Source organism: Mucor mucedo (assembly GCF_025094135.1).
Source record: "Mucor mucedo strain NRRL 3635 chromosome Unknown EV154scaffold_40, whole genome shotgun sequence".
NCBI lineage: Eukaryota > Fungi > Mucoromycota > Mucoromycetes > Mucorales > Mucoraceae > Mucor > Mucor mucedo.
In genome coordinates, this window is record NW_026252324.1 from 27,187 (window position 1) to 48,796 (window position 21,610).

Genomic DNA, 21,610 nt, shown 5'->3' on the forward strand with positions numbered 1-21,610 from the left:
TTTTTTTTTTTTTTTTTGATGGGATCTCTTTTTTTTCAAGAAGTGAACCATGAGTCGCTGTTAAAAAAATAAAATAATCGGACATCTCTCTTTGTTGCGCGTGTGAAATCTTTGCGTAACTCAAGTGTCAACTGACACTTTTTGTTCACGTTTTAAACTGACTTATTTGGAGTGTCAAACCCTACATGACGATTTTTTTATTAATGCAAAATAGACTTGGAAAAAAGGGGGTGGCCCAAATAAACCAAATGCTTTTTTTTAATGCCCCCCCCCCCCCCTTCATTTAGATACTTGAAGAGAAATAAAAAAGAAGGAGAAAGGGGAGGGGGGGGGGATGACTACAGTAGGAAGAGGGACGATGAGGCATGGCTTAATATAGTTGTCACACACCATGATAATTGTACGTTATCTTAATTCTGATTAGCTATATTTTACAAGTATCACAATAGAAAAAGTGTAAAAAAAAAAAAAAAAGCTTCTGTCAATTCTTCCCCTCTTTTACATTTGAAGCTAGTTTCACTTTTTCCCCCAATAAATATAGGAGATGAAACAAAGGGAAATAAAAGTTAGGGTGGCGCAAAGAGAGAGAAAGAAAGAAAGAGAAATATATCAGGCAAGATTTATAATGGAATCCCAATCTGCTGATTGTGCACTGGTGACCCAAAGCCCCCATTGGAGAGGCGCGCCTTGACAAGAGAAAGAGAGAGGAAAGTGGCCATAGCGTATTTATTATTATTATTATTTTCCAGATGACGTACAAGGTGCACTGAATAGATGGGTCAGGCGTGGTACAGGAGGTGGCTTTTTAATGTATAAAACCCATCATCTGCCTTTTCTCTTTCTCTCTCTCTCTTTCTATCTCTCTCTCTTCTTTTCCTTCTCTCTCCTTTTTTTTTCTTCTCATCTAATATATAAACTGCTTAAAGTTTATTATATGGAACCAATTGAATCCCATTAAATAAATCTATCTCCCGCTTGTCATTTTTTTTTTTTTTTTTTTTTTTTTTTTATTATATACTTTATATCTATTTTTCATAATAACTTTTTTTTCTCCATCATCCTTCATCATCATCATCATCATCTTTTTTTTTTTACAAAAAACAAACACACTTCCCTTGTTTCTTACCCTATATAACTAATGACCACAACTATTGAAAAGCAGGTAGGAGTTTGGAACATATTTTTTTTAAAAGAGATAACTCACCTAAAACTGTCAATATAAAAATTTATTTTAGAAGCTGCGCACTTTCAGCCCTGTCATCCTCTTTCATGACCACCAATATGTAAAGGCAGGCTCAGGTGACCTACAACACGTTCATATCCCTTATGGTGACCCGTCTTATGGACGTCATCTTGATTTACACAAGAAACGAATCCATGAAATGTTGCAGACCAATGGTCGATATTGGCTTGATATCATTACCTGGACAAGAGGTACTGTCAAAAAACTTAAAAAAATAAATATGTGTGTGTGTGTGTGTGTGTCTGTGCACCGAAAAAAAAAAAAAAAAACTAAAAAAAAAAATCATAATAGATCATCCAGAACCATTAGATCATTCACCAGTCCCATCACTTGTGTCGTCACCCAGTCCACCTCACTACCATCCCTATGGAGGCCAAGGGCCACAAGTACCGTATGACGACAGTGGTCGATTCCGAGGCAAACATGGCGAAGTCAAGAAGGTAGTTACCAACAGCCATGGTAACAGCAACAACAACAACAGCAATAATAACAACAGCAGCAGCAGCAGCAGTAATAAACGCCGACGTGGGAATCTGCCAAAAGCCGTGACAGCCATCTTACGTGATTGGCTCTCTCGACACAAGAAACACCCGTATCCAACCGAAGAAGAGAAAGCGTCTTTAGCAGCTGAGACGAACCTGAACCTGAACCAAATTAGTAATTGGTTTATTAATGCAAGAAGACGTATTTTACAACCTATGCTTGAACAAGAAGAAGAAGAAAAAAATGAGCTGGATATCATCATGCCTTATGACAATCGACACCATCTCGGTAAGCTCTCCTTTTTAACTCTTTAAGTTTTTATTTTTTATTCATTTTATATAAAATAATCAGATGATGTCTATCATGATCGACGGCTGAGAAAGCGATCAGCTACTGAAGTATTGGCTCCTACAAAATACCCACCTCAAAAGAGAATGACACATAACAGAAGAAGATAACAACTTCCCTTAAAAAAAAAACAAAAAAAAAACTCCATTTATTTCTCTTTGTATCATTTATTTATCCCCCTATTATCTTTCTTTCTTTCTTTTTTTTTTGCTGTATAATTTACCCCCCCCCCTTTTTTTTTGCCTGGCGCACAAACAAAAAATCCTCATACAAAATATCACATTCACTTTCTCACCCTAAAAAGAAAAAAAAAAATATTGACACGCCCTACCCAACCCAAACTATTAACTTTTTTTTTGTTGAACCCTTTTTAAAACCATTTACTAAAAATAATCTTTTCTCTCTCCATTGTAAGACCGTGTGGATGATTACCTAAAGTGGCCACATGACCCCTCTTTTTTTTTTGTAATAAAAAAACACACACACACGCACACACACACAAAAAATCACGTTCGTTCGTCATTCGAACGTCAAATCAGGTCTACCCTTGTGCACGTGCATTAACATATGACATGGAACGAAAAAAAAAAAAAAAGAGGGTGTCACGGTATCTGTGTGGGTAAAATATGACAGTTTTCTTTTTTTTTTTTTTTTTTTTTTTTTAGCTTTTTCTTATTTTATTTAAAAATGATCTTCTACAACATGATGGTTACGTGGTCTTGTAGCAGAGGGTACACCATACTGTTGTTGTGGTGGCGATCTTTGATACGGTTGTCCTGGATACGAAGCTCCCCCAAAAGAGGGTTGTCCATGTGCATTACGTGGTGGTGCTCCTCCTCCTTGTGGTTGGGAATATCCCCCTATGGCTGGGGGTCTCTGTCCTGGACCCCCCCCTCCTCCTCCTGCAATGGCAACGGCGGCGGATGCAGTACCGTTGGGAGAATATAATTGTGGTCTCCCTTGGGGTGGCATGTGTTGTCTTGACCCCATGGTCATCGGCGGTGAGTGCATAGGGGATGACTGCGGTGAGTGCTGAGAATGAATGGATGGTTGAGAGTGCATTGACTGCTGCGAGTGCATGGATTGTTGCGAGTGCATGGATTGTTGCGAGTGCATGGATTGTTGCGAGCGCATAGGCTGCTGTTGTTGTTGTTGTTGTTGTTGAGGGGAAGGTCTTTGTTGGTGTTGTATCTGTTGGGGAGCAGGTCTATTTTGTGGCTGTTGTTGTTGTTGTTGAGGAGAAGGTCTTTGTTGTGGTGGTGTGGAGCGAGATGGCTGAGGAGAGCCAAATTGAGGCTGGGGGATAGGGAATTGATGTGGTTGAGGAGGATGTGAAGAAATATGGGTTTGACGTAACTGTTGATTGAGAGGTAAATGTTGAACGATGGGTTTATACTTGTCTTCATCGATTGCTTTTTGTTCTGTACTACGGACGGTATTCAAGGTCGATGAACTAAACATGGGATTCATTTCCTCCTCTGTTAATTCGGATATTTCACCTTTTTTACCCTTATTCTTATTCTTTTTCTTTTTTTTCTTTTCCTCTTCCTTGTCTGAATTTTCTTCATCGGTAGAAATAGCAGCAGCAGCAGCGTTTTCGAGACGAGTGAGTCTGCGTTGCTTCTTTTGATCGTCTGTGAGAGGTACACCTTGTTCATCTTCGTCGGAGGTGACTTGTTCTTCAGCCTCTCTTAATTTTCTCTCCTTCTTTTCACGCTTCTTTTCCTTCTTTCGTTCTTTCTTTAAACGTTGTTCTTCCAAGTCTATTTCTGTAAGAAGAGCTTCCTCTAGTTCCTGTTGCTTCTTTTTCTTTTCCTTTTTCTTTTCCTTCTTCTTTTCATTGTCCTGGAGTGATTCTGGGTTAGGATGGACTAGTGGACTCAAGCTAGACATGCTTAATGCGTCATGGATATACGATGCTTTTACCACCAACATGGCTTCATCATACGTAAACTAAAAAGAAAGAAAAAATTGAATGTGAGTCCCTTTCTCTCACGTTTTTCTATACATTGGTCTCTTATTTTTTTTTTAAAAAAAATGGTTTAGCTTACCCAACGACGTTCTCGCTTCTTCATTTCGGGAAACTTTTTTGTCACTTCGATAATTTCCATTTCATAGATCCAATGATGTGCTTTCACACCTGTCTTGGATTTTTCGGCAAAGACGCCAATGTGTCTAGTGATGATACCCTTAATACCTGCTTCTTCCCAGGTTTCTCGCATTGCTGCTTGTTGTTGAGTTTCATCCTTTTCCCATCCACCCTTTGGCTATTATATACAAGGAGAGAAAAAGGTGAATATGAGTTTTATAAAAAAGGGGGGCTAAAAAAAATAATAATAATATTCTTACAATAACCCAGCTACCAGGATTACTGGAGGAGGAGACTAACAGGAAACGTTTATGAATAGGATCAATAGGTAAACATCCAGCGACTTGACGTACATTATTCTCATCAAAGACATCTTGGGCATGACCATGACGAGGCGTAAGACTATAGACCATGTCAGGTGGTAAACGTTTACTGGCATCCGTGGTTGGCACCTTACTTTTCTTCTTTTTAAAAAACGGCATTGAGGGGGGAAAGTATATAAAAAAAAAGTAAAAAACAAAAAAATGTTTAAGAAAAAAAAAAAAAAAAAACGAGAGAGAGAGAGAGACCTTTTTTTTTTTTTAAATTGGCGGGAGTTTAAAATGATTGACTTAAAAATAGAAACAAGGGGGGATGGGCCGAGGGTTTCTAAAATTGGATTTTTCTTAATGCTCTATATAAATGTAAATTGGGAGAACTCATTTTTTACGTCATAAGTGCCTCTTCCCCCCCCCCCCCCACAGAGAAACACAATGAAGTGTTTCATTAAAAAGTGTCCGAACTGTCAAAAAAAAAAGGGGGGGGGGAGGGGAATATAATTTCATTTTATAAATCTTTTGTGTCTGGCAACTCAGTAAAATTATCGTTTCATCCTCCCTTTATTTTTTTTTAGAAAAAAAAACGTGTCCAAAGCCACCTCCCCCCCAAGCACGACTTATTATAAAATCTCGAGTTTTTTTTATTGTTTGATCATTCTCTCAAGTCACACAAAAACACTATGAATTTCTTCTTTTTTTGACAGTCTGGTTGGAATTTTATTCATGCAGATTTATTTAAAGCAGCGCATTTCTCTCTCTCTCTCTCTTTTTTTTTAAATGGGTCATAGGACCTGATAGAATGCGAAGGTGTTGTCTGTCCAATCAATTCATGTCATCTTGTATGGATACGTGTTTTAGATGAGACGCCATCTATCCGTTGCCAATCGTCTTTATTGACACGTCTTTTTTTTTCTGCTGCTGCTATGACAACGAAACATTAACCCTCTCCCAAGTGAGAAATAGGGGGGGGGGGGTAAACAATCTTACTATCAATTTGAGCAACCCATTAAATCGTCCCCCCCCCCCCCCCTCGCTCTCTTCCAAAAAAAAGGAAGCTCACCCATGGCTGCAGTAAAAAAAAAAAGATATTTTGAATGCCAAGCTAAAATCATTTTTGCACACTCTATTTTTTTTTTATTTATTATCAAAATATTAAATGGGCCCCTAAAAAGAGAAGAAAATGGATCGTCCCCAATGTATTATTGGAGGACCGCCAAGCAGTAGCAAACCGAGGTTAAGCCGTTCATGATGTACATGTGTACTCATCCAACGATTTCTTTCGTCATTTGAGTTGCATGATTCATTTGATGATCATAAAGTGAGACTTTATAACTTAAGGGAGCTCGGTCTTTTTGAATAAGTGTCTTGTTTTCTGATGAAACAGGTGGGGGGAAAGGCTCATCATATAAACAAAATGAGCGGGAACGATTAAATATGCTTATCAATTTTTAAAAAAAAAATTGTCATCATTGCCCTGTTTAGACTTATGCCTAGATCTCTCATTTAAGCTCATAGAGCGGATCCCTAATGCCCTATTTTAATTGAATACAAAATCATTCTTTATTTACCACACAAATTATACTTTTTATGTTTATTCATCGTTACTGCTATCTTCAATTATGCATGTTCCGCAATAGAGAGAGTTGAATCATGAACAAAAAGCGTTTATCGGGATATGACATACGAGAACTTGTGTGTTATTATCTAGAGAGAGAGAGATTATGATGATTAAGATGGAATGGTGTATTTTAAATTACAGTGAGAACGGTAAATTTTGTCACTTTGAGAAAATTAAATGTCCGTAACCAAAAAATAAATGTCACTTTCCAAAAAATTAATGGCACTAAGTTGAAAATGAATGTCCCTTTATGTCTAAAAACTTTGTTCTTTTGAAATAAAAGAAATGTCACAATAAGTCAAATAAAATTGACCTGAAAATGATATGTATTTTAGATTTCACTAAAAGTTGCTTATAATTAAATGCAAAATGCTCACGTTTTAAAGCAGATTTTGAAAAAGAAAAGATGTGCTGAGAATTCATTAATATATATTTTGATATGAACAGACACACATTTTCTAGCATATTCTTGCTCACTTGATACTAATCATTTTGAGCGAAAGAAACGATGACGGAGACGGTAAACTGTTTGGTCATTTCCCTCCTCTTCTTCTGATTGTGGCATGTCCACTCAAAATTGTAAATAAACAAATTAATGTCTTCGATTGTATATTATATAATTCAAAGTATAACACTTTTATATCTAAAAAGATGGTCTACTGAGAACTCTACTTTATTAAAACATTTAATAACTTAACGTTTTGAATGATTAGCGAATCCGTATAATACGGTTGGAGGTCATGGCTTCGCCTTAAAAAAAAAAATCATTTGAGCTCACTTTTCAATAAACTACATAAGCACACTTTGGATCCTAGCCAAGCTCGATGTTTATTTTTTCATTAGGCCATAGTTTGTTTTAGTGGTAGCAGTTGCATTATTTTTCTAAACTCGCTTTTGTTGCCATCGAAATTCTTCAAGATTAAGCGCCTAATCCAAGTTTATTGTATTTGACATGTTTTCGGTTATGTTTCTTCCCGTTCTGCATGTAGGGGAATTAATGAGGCAACAATGGATTATCCATTATATTCCAAAACTTTTTATAATAAAAGAACACATATGGCATGATCTGATTTGTTGGTCTGTATATAACTTGCTTCTTCACAATTCAATAAGTCATAGAGGATGGGAATATACCGATTTGTTTTCAACATATGCAAAGTGTCTTGAAAAGATCCATAACAGAGGGTCATTTGTTGGTAATATAAAGAAGTGTTCCTAAATGTTATATTTAATTAGAATGTACAGCGCAAATATTAAAGTCCTAGTTCAAATCTCTAGAAACCCTTCTCCGGGCAATGTCAAAGGTCCTGCACCTAAGCAAAACGCAAGGGAGAAAGTATCGGGAACCTGTGCTAAAACCAAGCACACTGAGCTACTTACATATCAATATATACCTTATTTGCTTTGGGGGTCGAACAATTAAGTTTAACGCAGGCCGCAACAAATAAGTTATGATAGCAGGGTAAGCAGTTTCAGTATAGCGACTGGTGGTAGCTGTGGTTGCAAGCGCATTCTAGAAACATAAAGAACCTTTCTCCGGGTAATGTCAAAGGTCCTGCACCTAAGCAAAACGCAAGGGAGAAAGTATCGGGAACCTGTGCTAAAACCAAGCACACTGAGCTAATTACATATCAATATATACCTTATTTGCTTTGGGGGTCGAACATTTAAGTTTAACGCAGGCCACAACAAATAAGTTATGATAGCAGGGTAAGCAGTTTCAGTATAGCGACTGGTGGTAGCTGTGGTTGCAAGCGCATCTTTATGCCCATTTGAACTAGATGCACAATCATACTTAACTTTTTTAAAATCTTTTCCTTAAATCTACATGACATATTCATTTCAACTTCTGAATGGCTCTTTTCTTCCAGCTCTTGTATCAGCACAAAATGTAAAAAGAATTATTCTGCGTTTAATCAACAAAATGTTTACGTCACTCTAGAAATGACGCACACCCTTAAATGAAAAAGCAAAGCAGTCCTCTACTTTTAAAAACCGCTCAAAAATTCGGGCTTATCCATTCTTCTCATTTCAAGTATATTCATTTACTGTGATGGCAAATTCAAAAAACACAAGATCAAAAAGCATAAAGGTGATAAGAAATCCCTTCCAGAGGACACTCAATGGTGTCTCTCTAACTTGTGCAATTTGACAACAAGAAAGTTCTATGATGCATTTGGCCATGAGTATAATTCAGTACAAAAAATTTCAAGAAGATATAAGAATATTATCAACAATGAACTGAAAGGCGCCAAAAACATTGTGAACATTAGAAACGAGCATAACATATGGATGAAGTCAAAGAAGAATAGTAACTATTGGCTAGAGAAAATAAGAGAAGAAACAGTCTTAAACACACATATTGAAGGCGCCCAATACGTTCAGGATGTTGTCAGGTCTGAAATTGACCAAATAAGAACCATGGATAATAGTCAGAATCAAGAAAAAGACGCTCAAACTGACAAAACTGATGAAGAAGCTACTGAGTATCATGAAGATGAGCAAAATAAAATTAATAAAACTGAAGGAGTTGAAAGTGTCGAAGTAGAACCTTGGATTATGGAGAATGGTATCAATGTTACAACCTTGTTCACTGAATATTATAAACGTGTCGAACAGTTTGTTAAGACTGAAGGTTTAATCCCAATTGAAACTCATGTTCAAGAGTTATCAGCCTTAAACCACATACTAGTTTTAAAACCATTGCAACATAGCAAAATGATAAGAGAAGTGTTCACTGACGAGAATATTAAATATATCACAAATGAACAACTAAAAACGTCAATGAAATCCTCGCTTGATTTTACCAGTGATGAATTAACACAGTTAAACCTCGTATTAAAACATTTAACAAATCAAACCCAAAGTGTACTTAATATCGCTACTAATCTTATGGTATTTTCCAATCCCTTGGATTATGAAAAACGCCGAGTCATCATAGGCATTGCAATGCTGTAAGTACTATCAATAACTCTTATATGCTGATTAATGCTAATGTGGAATTTCTTTCTATAGAGTCTTAAAACTCCCTAAAGATCCAATCGTAGATATCACTACTATTTCTGAATCAGAACTGTGGAGTATTTATTTCGACCCTTTTTTATCTGCCATTATATCTGATAATGAAAGAAACACACTCTTAAGATGGTTAAATAAGCAAGCTGAGGACGATCTTTTAAGACCAGACGCATCCGTTACAACGATCGACCAGTTACAGTTTGGTTTCAACCTTGGATTTGGTGAAGTGAAGATTAGTCAGCCGACATGCGATAAAGCAGCACTTTGCAACGACTTTTTACGATTAACCCATCTAACCAAAGAATGCCTTGATAATCATCTTTTAGATGCCTCATTTAGTTTCCAAATTCATGGTAAGTGCACTTACTTGTGATAGGTGTACAGTTTTTTTTATATTGACGTATTACAGGCTTTTCTGTTTCATTTTATATGACTCAATTACCATGTCATAAACTATACACGATGACTGAACTCGGTAAAGTATCGTTTCCGAAATCATTAAAAGACATATCCGCTTTCTGCTGTCCGCAAAATCTGCAATTTCTACTTCAGGTTACAAATGCTTTCTGGAGCCATTGCAAACCTAGTCTATCCCCATCGATCATAAAAGAAAGGTCATCAAGATCAGTCAATATAAGTCTTCTTTATGAGTTTGTGGATCCCCACAAAAGCCGTAAAAGAACTTGTCATGATTTCTTTGGATAGTTGACATTAGTTTTTTTTTTTTTTTTTAATTCCCTCTCATACTCACAGACACACACGTCCCCGTACATTTGCTTTTCATTTTCTATTTGCTAAATAAAGAAATGACTATTTATTATACGTATAATTCTAGGTAGACGAAAATGTGTTTCAGCAAGCTTAAAGCGTTTTTTTTTTTACTTAGATATTGGATGACTTCCAAAATACAAAATAGAATTAAATAGAATAGAATTAACTTCGGAAATTTGATTTTCCGAGTTAATTTTACTTCTGTTCCAAAACACTGAAAATAGAATTAACTTTTTTGACCCGTACCATATATGCAAAACTCTACCTAAACAGCTATATTATCAGATGACAATGATGTTTGAATACATCCAGACACCGGTAACCAAGATAGTTTAACTATTATCAATGATGCTCCTTCCGTTCGCACTAAAACCCATCAGTTTTATATGCACAGTAGCAACTCACTGTTACTTCTCCTGAAAGGGCAAAAAAGACGGTTCTCAGAAGCGTAAAAGAGCCAAATAAATAAACTGTTTTGATAAATATTATTCATAGATCTTATATTTATTATCTGAATGTTATTAGCGTTTATCAGAAATGAATTATTTAATAGAAAGATGATTTTTTTGTTAATTTTTTTTAATTCGGGGGGGGGGGGTAGGGGGGTCGAATTAACTTCAAAAATTTAAGCGGTGAAATTTAAGGTTAATTCCACGTTACACAACCCATAAAATTAAGTCTATTCTATTTAATTCTATTTTGCATTTTGGAAGTCATCCATTGTATGAGTTAACAGCCTTTATACAGTAATAAAGTGCATAAATTGATTTTCTAAGGAGAGAAATGAGTGTATCGAGTGTATACTTTTAATCCTAATAATTTTTTTTTTTAGTTGACGCTTCATCTCCTTTTTTCAAGGCATTGTTTTGCCTTGATTATTTGAGTATCAGTAATGATAATTGGGGAGGAAGAAGATAAAAAGTTTGGAGGATGTGAATAGAATTTGTAAATGGTCATCTAAAACAATTTTACGTAAGAGAATATTCGTTTTTATAACATATTTACTTACCCTTCGTTCGTGTTGAAATAGTCGAACATTATTTTTTTTTTTTTATAAAACGAAGAAAAAGCGAATCTTCCCAAGCCTAAAGATTGTACTTGGGAAATTGCTTAATGGGTACGCGGTGGTCAATGGAGAGTGCCCAATATAAGGGTACCTTTGGGTTGTTTTGAATATGAAAAGAAATTTCGCATTGCTCTTTTTTTTATGACACATTTACAGTGTAGCCGCAGTAGCATGTACTGATAATGAAGCATATTTTATAAAATCAAAAAAAAAAAAAAAAAATACAAAGGTGTAGACATTGAATTTTACTAATATACTACAATTTCTATTTATTTAGCCTCTGCGTCCCGGGAAGAATTATCCAAAACTTTTAGCTTCCTATTCCCCAAGTAAAATTGTCGATATGGGCATGAGCAATGGAGTAATAAGTAGCTTATAATGAATGAACCATTCCTTCCATAGTCCCAAGGTAATCAGTGACAGAGACTAAGAACAGAAGAAGTGACCAACCGCTCGCAAAGAGTGCAATGTATCCTCTTCTTTATCCATTTGATAATGCTGGGATTTCGTTTTACAGTAAACACTGTCCAAGGTTTGGCACCTGTCCGGCAAAAAAAGGGGAATTTACTTTTGACAGTTTTTGTTTGTTTGTTTTGGAATAACTAAGTTACAGTTGCGATGCCAAATACCACAATGATGGGAAGCTTGTTGTAATGTTCAGATACGAGCGTTAGACAACATGTTCATCACATGTCAATCAGTCAAAACCAGCTTGCTGATGATGTCAGTTCCCGGCCTGTACTGAGAGCTGAACAGTTTTAGCAGACAAGTCTGTATAGTTGTAGGGGGGTGGGGAAAGACGAAATTAGGTATGTTTTGCCTTGAAATCATCAAGGACACTCTCCTGCTCCTTCTCGATGTCTTTGACTTGTTTGCGTGAAGAAGATCTCTCCAGCTAACCTTGGCATCACTGGAACCATACCGATGATGCCACCATCTAAACCTGACTATGGCAGCATTACTGATACCGGTAGAGTTTTTTTTTTTTTTTTTTTTTTTTTTTCGTACATTTTAACTTTGTAATAATACAAAACATGTTAAAATTTAGGCATTTTTTTTTTAAATCATGGTCGTTTTAATATTACCTACATCGGAACAAGATTGACTACAGAAGATAATATCTTGTTTTTTCAGATTCCAGTAATGCTGAGAAATAACGAGATGAAAGTATATCTTTATTCCAGATAAAAAAATGGATTAAAAGAACTCTGCTGTGATAAAATGTGTAATTGATAAATGTATTGGAAAACTAAATTTTGAGTTTTAAATAAAGGGGGGGGGGTTGCGGTTCATGTGATCGACACGGGTCACAAGTTTCAAGTTTGTTTTTTTTTATCTAATATAAACATTGGCAAAAATATTTGTTTTATTATTTTCACAAATAAATTACGGGTTTCTTAGGGACAGCCAGGGTGCGCGTAGTCGTAATGTTTGGGATTATGATACTTTTAATAGACATGGAGTATAACTTAATAACTTGAAATATATACACCTTTATTACAACCAACATAGTGTGAACCAGTGTATGTGTTTTACAGTTTACTTTCAGCTTCTCGTTCGGACTTTACCTTAATATTTTTGCGTAAGATTAAGATCAAACGAGCTCAGAGAGGTGAAAGAGTGATGATAAAATTGTCGAAATAAGTATAAAACGTTTAATATACATTTATTCGTAATTGTTATATTGTTTTTTGATTGTATATTGTTCTCAGGTCTACAGAACATCCAAATCACAGATCTTACGTTGCTACTACGTGCACTTTGGTTGTCTCTAAGGAGAAATTAGCTGTCCCTTAAGAAAAACGAATAAATTATAATAGGATCACATCTTGAAATATTACAATAAATTATTGGACGAAACAAAAGGCTTGATCAGATTTTTTTTTTTTTTTTGTATTTGGCATTACTTTCGCAACGTGAGTAAACAGATAAATTGTACTTTAATACAAGTACAAATTGTAATCGCAATCATGATAAATAGTTGGCCCCCCCCCCATGAGCTAATCTTGAGCAGTAGAAATCATAGAAGGTGAGCTATGACTTTGAGAACCGGTATAGTCCCTTTTTGCTTATGATACATGCTCAAAAGCTTAAAGTATATTAATGAGATACTGAAATGGAATTTTTATGATTTTTAATACTTTTTTTTTTCAAGAAATAAAATCATGTCAGAATGTAGTAAAGTACTTTCGTCTTATGACGTTCAATGTGGTAATGACAAAGACCGTCAGAATGTACTTTTTTTTTTCGTATGGTAAAGAGAGAGAGAGAGCAAACATAGTCGACAAAAGTACCAGTAGTCTCTGTCTAATACCTGAATATAATTTATTTTGTCATTAGCCATGGAGGATATATTCCGTCTGTTACTGCAACTGTTGTAAGCCCTCCTTAAAAGAAACATTCATTATTTGATGGGTAAACTATTTCCTACTTCACCCCTCCCCCCCTCATTCATTTTAGATTTTATTGGATTAATCAAGTTCGAAACACCTTCCAAGTCTTCTTCTGAGGGTAATTACAAAAAAGTTGTATAATAACTTACAGGGAAACTCGGTGGTAATTGTTAAGTGACCTAGAAAATCATATTCCTATATCTAACCAATCCTCCTTTTTTAAAGGGGTGTGTAGACCTCTCTGTTAACATGCACACTAAGCTTTCATTTTGTTAATAGAAGAAAATAACCAACTCCTTGTTGTTCAAAGATCAGGCCATGTGATGTCGTCTCAGTTACGAGTTGGGAAACTCTCGAATTTCCAATCGTTTGTTTGGGGTCGCTCGAATGCTTGAGTTTATGATTTACACAAACTGCACGTTGTGTTAATACGGTGGTGTGAATCTAGAGAAATCGATTTTGATTGCTTATATATATATAAAAAAAAAAAAGGTAAAACAGTGTGATGATGAAAGTGATACCGGACTCCTATTTTTTTGTTATAAAAAAATGACGCTATATTCTTTCTATTTTAATTGCAAGCTACTCACATCACAAAAAAAAAAAAAAAAAAAAAAAAATAGATATGACCCATTTATTTAATTCACTTTTAAACATGTATATAAAATAGTTTAGATGATTTATTATAGACTACTGAGGGTGGGGATAAATCCAACCCGTATTTTATATTATTGAATACTTTGATGCGATTGTCTTTTTTCTTAATAGGATCATGTTTTTACTATTTGAATGGGAATAATATCTTTCTTTGCAGCACAATCTATCACGTACAGCCTCCTTCTTCTGTCTTTTTGTCTAGATTTCCCGGAAGTTGGGTTCCGGAGGGGACGGTTGGGGGACGACAAGTGAGGGATATTTCTTTATTATTAAAATATGTGTGTGTGTGTGTCACTTTTTTTTGATTTACACGATACTTTTTTTTTTTTTTTTGGTGTAGGAACCATGAGGGACCTTTTGTTACATGTATTCGTTTTTCTTTAAAAATGATTACAAAAAAGCGTTGTGTGGCATTATTCATTTTTCACATTCAGAGTGAGTCAGGTCTTGTCCCTGATACAAGTAAAAATCGATCGAGATTGGATTTTAAAAGGAAAAATTGGTATGGGAACAACAACAAAGGGGTATCGGATGATGCCACCTAAAAAAAAAAAAAAAGCGATTGGTTCATTGAGTGAAATAAGTAATTTTTTTGTGAAAACCGAAAAGAGAAGACTTATCCGATGGCAAAAAATAAAATAAAAATAAAAACATTGTCATCTGAGGAAGGGGAGTAAAAAAGCGTCTTACAAGAAATGTCACGGGGAGGGGAGAGGAAAAGTTTTTGATTTCAGGTGTCTGTGAAGTTCACGATCGGGCTATTTCCTAATGCAGTAATAAAGATTTTTTTTTTTTTTTTTTTTGCCTGGTGGGAATCCGTTAGCGTGCTGTCATCTATTTTCTTTTTTATGGATGTACATTTGAAATCATGATTTTACGTTTTGATAGAAATATAAAGTGATATATACAACGTAATTAGAACATGTGATAGCGTAGAGAGAACTTAATAGAACATGATAGACATTTCACACTTGGACTGATTCAATTAGTTTATCAGTTTTTTTAAAAAAAAATAGAGAGGTAAAGTTTATTTCTCGGTGGGGGAAAAAAAAGAATGAGAGAAAGAGAAAGAATATAAAGAAATGCGATTAAAAAAGAAAGAAAAAAAAAGGGGGGGGGGTGGGAGGGGGTAACATATATGCAAAAAAATATAGAAAAAAGAAATAGTAATGATGAAAGAGACTTTTACACGGTGATAGCCATGTTATCACGATGAATGATACAATCGGCATCCTTATAACCAAGAGAATCAATAATGGTGCTTTCTTTAGCAAGCATGATACGCATAATTTCCTGTGAAGAGTAATTCACGATTCCTTTGGCAACGGTAATATTATCAATGATACCATGAGCATTCTTATGTTGTAAGACCAAACGTACTGCCTGATGTTCAACAAAGGAGCCCTCCACTTTAGAGATGGAATGAGCGAAAAGTGAGCTATCCACTTGACCGTCATGAATAGCATTTTTGATCTCTTCACCTTCAACGTAGACGGTACCAGCGGTATGTAATCCATGTAAGATCCACCATTTGCGGTCCATGAGAGGTTTAGGTTTAGCGACAAAACGTGTATGTAAAGGTAATTTTTTGGGATCACTGGAGGAGGAATCAATGATGGGAATAATATTTTCAGGTGTGGCGCCACGTGCGATGACGGTAGTGACTCCAGCGGCGGTGGCGAGATCGGCTGCGACTAATTTGGTAATCATACCGCCCGTACCGAGAGAACTACCGGGTGCACTGACAGTGATTTGTTTACGTAAAAGTTCAATATCATCACAGACAAGTACAGGTCTTGCATCGGGATTACTGCGTGGGTTGTCCGTATAGAGACAATCTACATCCGTCATCAAGAAGAGATAGTCAGCCTTGACCATACCTGAGGCAATGGCAGAAAGAGTGTCATTGTCACCAAATTTGATTTCTTTGACGGAGATGGAGTCATTTTCATTAATAATGGGGACAACACCCATATCCAAAAGTTCTTCAAGGCAACTGACTGCGTTTAAGTATTGTGAGCGCTATCATGGAGAGATTAATAAAATGAAAAATAAATAGAAAAAGACAGAGTAAAAAGAACTTACATCAGCTAAATCGTTACGAGTCAACAAGATTTGAGCCACGGGTTGATTGAACTGACCAAAGAGATCATCATACATGCTCATTAAACGACCTTGACCTACAGCAGCAATAGCCTAGAAAAAGGATAAGTGTGTGAGTGAATGCTACTTTTTCAAAAAGGAGAGAGAGATATATTAGAGATGCTCACATGCTTTACCTGAATTGCGGCAAGTTTAGAAGGCTTTTCAGTCATATTGAGTCTTCTTAAGCCTGTACCGACCGCAGCGCTTGTGACGAGAACAACGCGATGGCCCATACGCTTGAGTTGAATGATGGTTTCGACAATACGAGACAAGTTACCAAGCAAAGGATAATGTGTGACTTCATCACAGATAGAAGAAGTGCCCACCTTGATAACCAGAGTCAAGGAAGCCTTGGTAGGGCGATGTGTATTTTGAATATTTCTGTAGACGACCATGATAGATTACGTTTATTTTATATATATTTTTATTTTATTTTATTGTATTAGTTACAAGAGAGAAAAAGGGAAAGTGTCGCATTTAGATTCGCTTGTTTATATATGCGTCCCCTTTTTTTTATTCCCAAAACAGAAAGAGTCAATTCGGAGTTTTTTTTGCCAGCTAAGAAAAAAAAAAGGCCCTGCTGTGTGTGCACACGCCCACAACATATCTTTTTTTTTTTTTGAAATATGTTCCAAATAGAGTTAAATCTATTTTAACTTTTTTTTTTTACTTTTATTCAATTAAACTGTGTGTTTGTGTGTGTACATGTAATTTTGTGGGAACTGTATAAGCAATAAAAGAAGACTTGCTCATGCCCTCTCTTTATTTTTTTTATTTTTTTTTTGAGCAGGTCCTATCAGGGTTCAAAGCGAGTTCTAAAGCTGTGCATGCTTACAGAGGCAAAAAAAAAAAGATCAGTTACATGTCTGATCAAAAGAGATAACGATTTGATAAGGGAAGGGGACCCACATCTTATACAAAATTAGACTAGCCAAATCATTTACTATATCAAGCGACTCCCAAAAGTAAAAAGTAAAAAAAAAAAAAAAAAAAAAAAATCGTCATTCTAAAATGTGGGGTTTAATTTGAAGGGGGGGGGGGAGAGAGTGTGTGTGGAGGGTTACATACGACTTTCTAATCTGGGTATAGATTATAGTCCCCCCTCCTCCCTCTTTTTTTCTCAGCCAATGATGATAAAAACGCATGTGAACATGAAATGATTTCATGCAGTAATAAAAAAGACAGGCGTCAGTGATTATCCTTTAAAGAGAGAAAGAGTCATTTGTACGACGTACCTTGATGCATTCGAGTGATATTCTTCTTAACGCCTTAACCTTTGTATAAAAGAGAGCTATCATGACAAAAGAGACTATTTTCAAGGGACCCAAACAAAACAAAATGCTGATGACATTAGCAAGGTGTAACATTTTATTATTTAAAAACACTCTGTTAGATTGGTAGACTAAATAAAGTCTAGCAGTTATTTATGTGTGTGTTTCTATTATAGAAAAAAATGAAAAGGCAGGCTCGTTTATGTGTTCTATAAAAATTATAATAAGGGTATCACAACAATGTGATTTCAGAACTTTTTTTTTTTTATTCATAAAACAGCAGTGCATGGAATGAAACTGTTCAGGGTGTCTCTTTTCACATGAATCCACACAGTAGATATTCCCGGATTGACTAAAGAATGTGTGTGTGTGTGTGAGATAGAGAGGGCTTTGATTTCGTCATAGCATTTTTTTTTTTTTTTGATGTGTACAGACTAATTTAACAAAAAAAAAAACTATAGAATCGGAGATTAGATGTAATTTCTACTCTATAGTTTTTTTTTTTTTTTTTTTTTTTTTTTTTAATGCAAAGGCAGTCTATTTTACTTGGCTCTTTTTTTTTCTTTTTTCTTTTTTTTTTTCTTTGTAAATGTCAGCCGTTGTCTCGATCTAGTTTGTATCATCCGTCTATCCCAACACACACCCAAAAAAAAAAAAAAAAAGTCTCATGATAATAAAAAAGAAGGGCGTGTGTGGGATGGTGTCATTGAACACAATGATATTAACCCGCAGCCCCCCTCCCCCCAATTATACATGTGTGTGTGTGTGAATCCTCTCTCTTTTTTTCATGAAAAAATCACGGGAGCAAAAAGAGCAGAAAAAAAAGAAATATATAGATTGTGGGTTGTACACAATTCCATGGAGTGGCTCGCTTTAAAATTTATATATATATATTGTTGTTGGGGGGGCTGCGGGCTCATGTCATTCTATATAAACGTGCACAATCTAAACCTTACTGTCTTTTCACTGGCTAATTTCATCTCTACAGAAAAAGGAACAACTGGAATAGAATAACAAAGAAGCAATAATAAAGAGTCTCACAGACTGCAAATATATATCTCAACCCCCCCCCCCGAAAAAGATGGATCTGGCCCTTACTTTTTTTTAAAGAGAGGTATATATATTAGGCTGCTTTTTTTTTTTGATGTTGTTGATGCACATATTACGTAAGAAATTACAAAGCCCTTCTTTTTTTTTTCAAAAAAAAAAAAAAAGGCCACTTGTACAACAAACTCTCTCTCTCTTAAAGGGACCGTCTAGAATAAATATGGGTCTTGGCATTTAGTCGGCTTATTTTTTTGAGAGAGGGTGACAAGTAATTTACGTCACTTTTTTTCCTTTTCGCTGTGATATATATATTATTTTATTTATTTTTTAAACGTCTATTTCAAAATTGGTGATTTGGGGAAGATAAGCACAAGCGCTTAATTCAAGCATGTGAACATCATCAAAGACATTCTTTCCGTCATAGCCACCCAAGACATACAATCGAGAATCATAAAGGACAGTGGTATGATATCCTCTAGGGTTAGGTGCTGCTCCATATACCTTACGTACTTCCCAGCCCATTGTCACTACACAGAAAAAAGGTTTTAGTATTTTCATACCAGTTTTTTTTTTTTTTAAACCCTAAAAATAATCTTTTACCGAGGTTAAATAATAGCACGTCTTGAGAATAGCGTCTACCATCATGTCCGCCAATCACAAACACATAAGATCCTACCTGTGTTGAGGTATGAGCTAAACGAGGGATTTTACGGTCCAATTCGATCTGACTCCAACGTCCCTTTTCTATAAAAAAAAGAAAATGTCAGTTATATGAAACTTTTTTTCCAATTATTTATACTGTGATTACGTACTGAGGTCCAAGACATGAACGTCTTCAAAGCAATCATGACCATCACTACCACCAAAGACGACCAATTTATCCTTGACGAGGTTACTCGTATGATAACCTCGAGCGGGTGGAGGTATACCGGTCGTTTGTAATTTAGTCCATTTTAACGGTTCACTGTGGTGAGGGGTGACATCCAGCATGTGAACATCATCCAGGGCACGCGCACCATCTCCTCCACCAATCACAATAATTTTATCTTCCCAAAGACAGGTCGTATGCGCTCTACGTTTGGACGGACGTGAACTAGGTTCGATCTCGGGTTTAGACCAAATGAGAGTTTCTACATCCAGGACATAAACGTCTTGAAAATAATCGGGACCGTTACCACCCCCAAAGATGTATAATTGATGTGAACGTTTACCGGAGCCTAAATCACGTTCGACGACGGTGCATGAATGGGCTCGACAAGGTGGAGGACCATTTCCATTGGCTGTACGTGGTTTAGACCAAGTCATTGTGTCTACAAGAGAGAAAAAAAAGTGTGTTAGTCAAACATAAAGGATGCTTGCTCAAAAAAAAAAAAAAAAAAAAAGAAGAAATACCTGCCCATATCAAGAATATAAAGCGTGTTGAAACAAAGCGAGGTATCACAACCTCCAAAGACATAAAGACGTTCTCCAATAAGATTAGCAGTATGTGCACGTAAAGGACGAGAAGGTCCACGACCGTAAGTGAGTGTACGTGACCAGTACATGCCAGCAGCGGGAGCAGGAGCTGCTATAGCGTTGGTCGTACTTAATTCGATGGCAGCAGCCAAATGATCGGGGGTCTTATTACTGTGTTTGGCGTGATGTTTGGTATGGTGGTGGTGGTGGTGTGTTTTGGAGGTCGAAGAAGAGGAGGAAATGGAGGCAGTGGGTCTTACCTTTAATTTAGACCGGGATGGACGGTGGTGTACACGATGCGTAGGTTCCTCTGCTGGGCTATAGTCAACGGCTAAAAATATTTTTGTAAGAATGGGTTGGTTAGTCTAAAATGTTGGGAAGGGCGGAGTTTTAAATTAATCATATAAAAGAGAGATTTTTTTTTTTTTTTTTTTGTTTCCCCCTTACTGGATGTGGCGGACACGGTAGAAGAATCGGGTGATCGCATACTGTTATATGGATGGGTGGTGGATTTAGGAGAGACGATGGCTGAAGAAGTGTCAGTGGAATACATGGAACTTGTTTCTGCAATAGCGATACGACTTCCAGCAGCCACTTCTGGAGGTAAAGTAGGTGATTCAGGTCTTTCAAAGGATTTGCTACATAAAAAAAGGGGGGGTTTGAATTTATCTACAAAATAAACCATTTATTATTATTTTACGTTGTTGTCTCGGGTTCAAAGTCAGAGACAGTGCGAACTGTGGGTTCACTCTTTGTTCTTGGCGATGTGGCCGATGTAGTTAATCTCTGCGGCATGGGTGAATCAAGAGAGAGAGAAAAAGAAAGAAAAGAGAGAGAGAGAGAAATATTTTTTCATGGCACTATTTTCTTTTTTTTTTTTTGCAATTTATTCGTGTTGTACAAGATTAGAAAATAGTGTTTCTTAATGGGCAATTCAGGGCACGGCGGCTTTCCCTTTAGATATAAAACGTACGACATATAAATAATATGTCAAAAACTTATAATGCAAGTCCCATTCTTTTTTGGGTAAATGATGACGAAAGTCACCTAAAATAAAAAAAGTAATTTTTTCTTTTTTTCTTTTTTTCTTTTTTTCAACTGTGTGGGCAGCAATGGGGACACAACAAAGTAAAGACAAACAGACACCATCCACTTGGACTAGCAAAGAATCCGACCATTTAGAAACCAACTTTCAATCTCCTTTATCCGACGCACCCAGTTACTTTTCTCCAGCCTTAAAAACATGTATCCTTTCCTTTTTAAAGGACACCTCAAAGTCAGACTATCTCCAATTCATGGTTGAAGTCGTGCATGGTTCGGGTGGTCTCTACTCTCTCTTTCACCATGCAGTGCAAACACAACACGTGTCCCTCTACACGTTTGTCTCGTGGTTAACCATCACGGCACTTCCACTCTGGTTTTCAAGTAGTGGGTACCCATGGCCCTCCGACCATCCCGATCCCACACGTCTCATTGAGTATTTCTTACATGATGCCAACCAGGTTGATCAACAAAGGAATGAATCCATGGCGTGGTTAGAACCTGAAAAGAAAGAGGGCGAAAGAGAGAGTGCGAATGGTTCGACGTGGAAAGAGAAAACGGAGGTTGCACCCAGTGCCATTAGTCAACGTGAATTTGAAGATTGGATTAGACGTACACCTACATTGACATTATTGTTCGCACGTGTCA

The 21,610-nt window shown here is 36.2% G+C and overlaps 6 protein-coding genes across 6 annotated transcripts; 2 read left to right on the forward strand and 4 right to left on the reverse strand.

Annotated features, from left to right (window-relative positions):
- The first annotated feature begins 906 nt into the window (after positions 1 to 906).
- EV154DRAFT_214736 (uncharacterized protein) lies at positions 907 to 2,314 on the forward strand. The gene is made up of 4 exons (XM_051594396.1): positions 907 to 1,162; positions 1,236 to 1,434; positions 1,535 to 2,014; positions 2,078 to 2,314. The coding sequence occupies exons 1-4, from the start codon at positions 1,139 to 1,141 to the stop codon at positions 2,182 to 2,184; spliced, it is 810 nt and encodes a 269-aa protein (XP_051458120.1). The 5' UTR covers positions 907 to 1,138; the 3' UTR covers positions 2,185 to 2,314.
- Positions 2,315 to 2,673: 359 nt separating this feature from the next.
- EV154DRAFT_506956 (uncharacterized protein) lies at positions 2,674 to 4,341 on the reverse strand. The gene has a single exon (XM_051601348.1). It carries the CDS (start codon positions 4,007 to 4,009, stop codon positions 2,756 to 2,758), a length of 1,254 nt encoding a protein of 417 aa, XP_051458121.1. The 5' UTR covers positions 4,010 to 4,341; the 3' UTR covers positions 2,674 to 2,755.
- On the reverse strand, positions 4,117 to 4,576 carry EV154DRAFT_419827 (NUDIX hydrolase domain-like protein; the record flags this gene model as incomplete). The annotated part of the gene is made up of 2 exons (XM_051595919.1): positions 4,117 to 4,341; positions 4,424 to 4,576. 2 exons carry the CDS (start codon positions 4,574 to 4,576, stop codon positions 4,117 to 4,119), a joined length of 378 nt encoding a protein of 125 aa, XP_051458122.1.
- A 3,350-nt stretch (positions 4,577 to 7,926) lies between these two features.
- On the forward strand, positions 7,927 to 10,078 carry EV154DRAFT_506966 (uncharacterized protein; the record flags this gene model as incomplete). The annotated part of the gene is made up of 4 exons (XM_051601349.1): positions 7,927 to 7,989; positions 8,175 to 9,052; positions 9,114 to 9,469; positions 9,526 to 10,078. The coding sequence occupies 4 exons, from the start codon at positions 7,927 to 7,929 to the stop codon at positions 9,819 to 9,821; spliced, it is 1,593 nt and encodes a 530-aa protein (XP_051458123.1). The 3' UTR covers positions 9,822 to 10,078.
- Positions 10,079 to 14,890: 4,812 nt separating this feature from the next.
- On the reverse strand, positions 14,891 to 16,587 carry EV154DRAFT_463633 (glutamate 5-kinase). The gene is made up of 3 exons (XM_051597639.1): positions 16,283 to 16,587; positions 16,089 to 16,199; positions 14,891 to 16,025 (listed from the first exon to the last, which is right to left on the reverse strand). Exons 1-3 carry the CDS (start codon positions 16,541 to 16,543, stop codon positions 15,189 to 15,191), a joined length of 1,209 nt encoding a protein of 402 aa, XP_051458124.1. The 5' UTR covers positions 16,544 to 16,587; the 3' UTR covers positions 14,891 to 15,188.
- Positions 16,588 to 18,675: 2,088 nt separating this feature from the next.
- Positions 18,676 to 20,820, reverse strand: EV154DRAFT_506981 (uncharacterized protein). Its single transcript, XM_051601350.1, has 5 exons — positions 20,369 to 20,820; positions 19,863 to 20,252; positions 19,279 to 19,776; positions 19,067 to 19,210; positions 18,676 to 18,993 (listed from the first exon to the last, which is right to left on the reverse strand). The coding sequence occupies exons 1-5, from the start codon at positions 20,604 to 20,606 to the stop codon at positions 18,794 to 18,796; spliced, it is 1,470 nt and encodes a 489-aa protein (XP_051458125.1). The 5' UTR covers positions 20,607 to 20,820; the 3' UTR covers positions 18,676 to 18,793.
- Between the last annotated feature and the right edge of the window lie 790 nt (positions 20,821 to 21,610).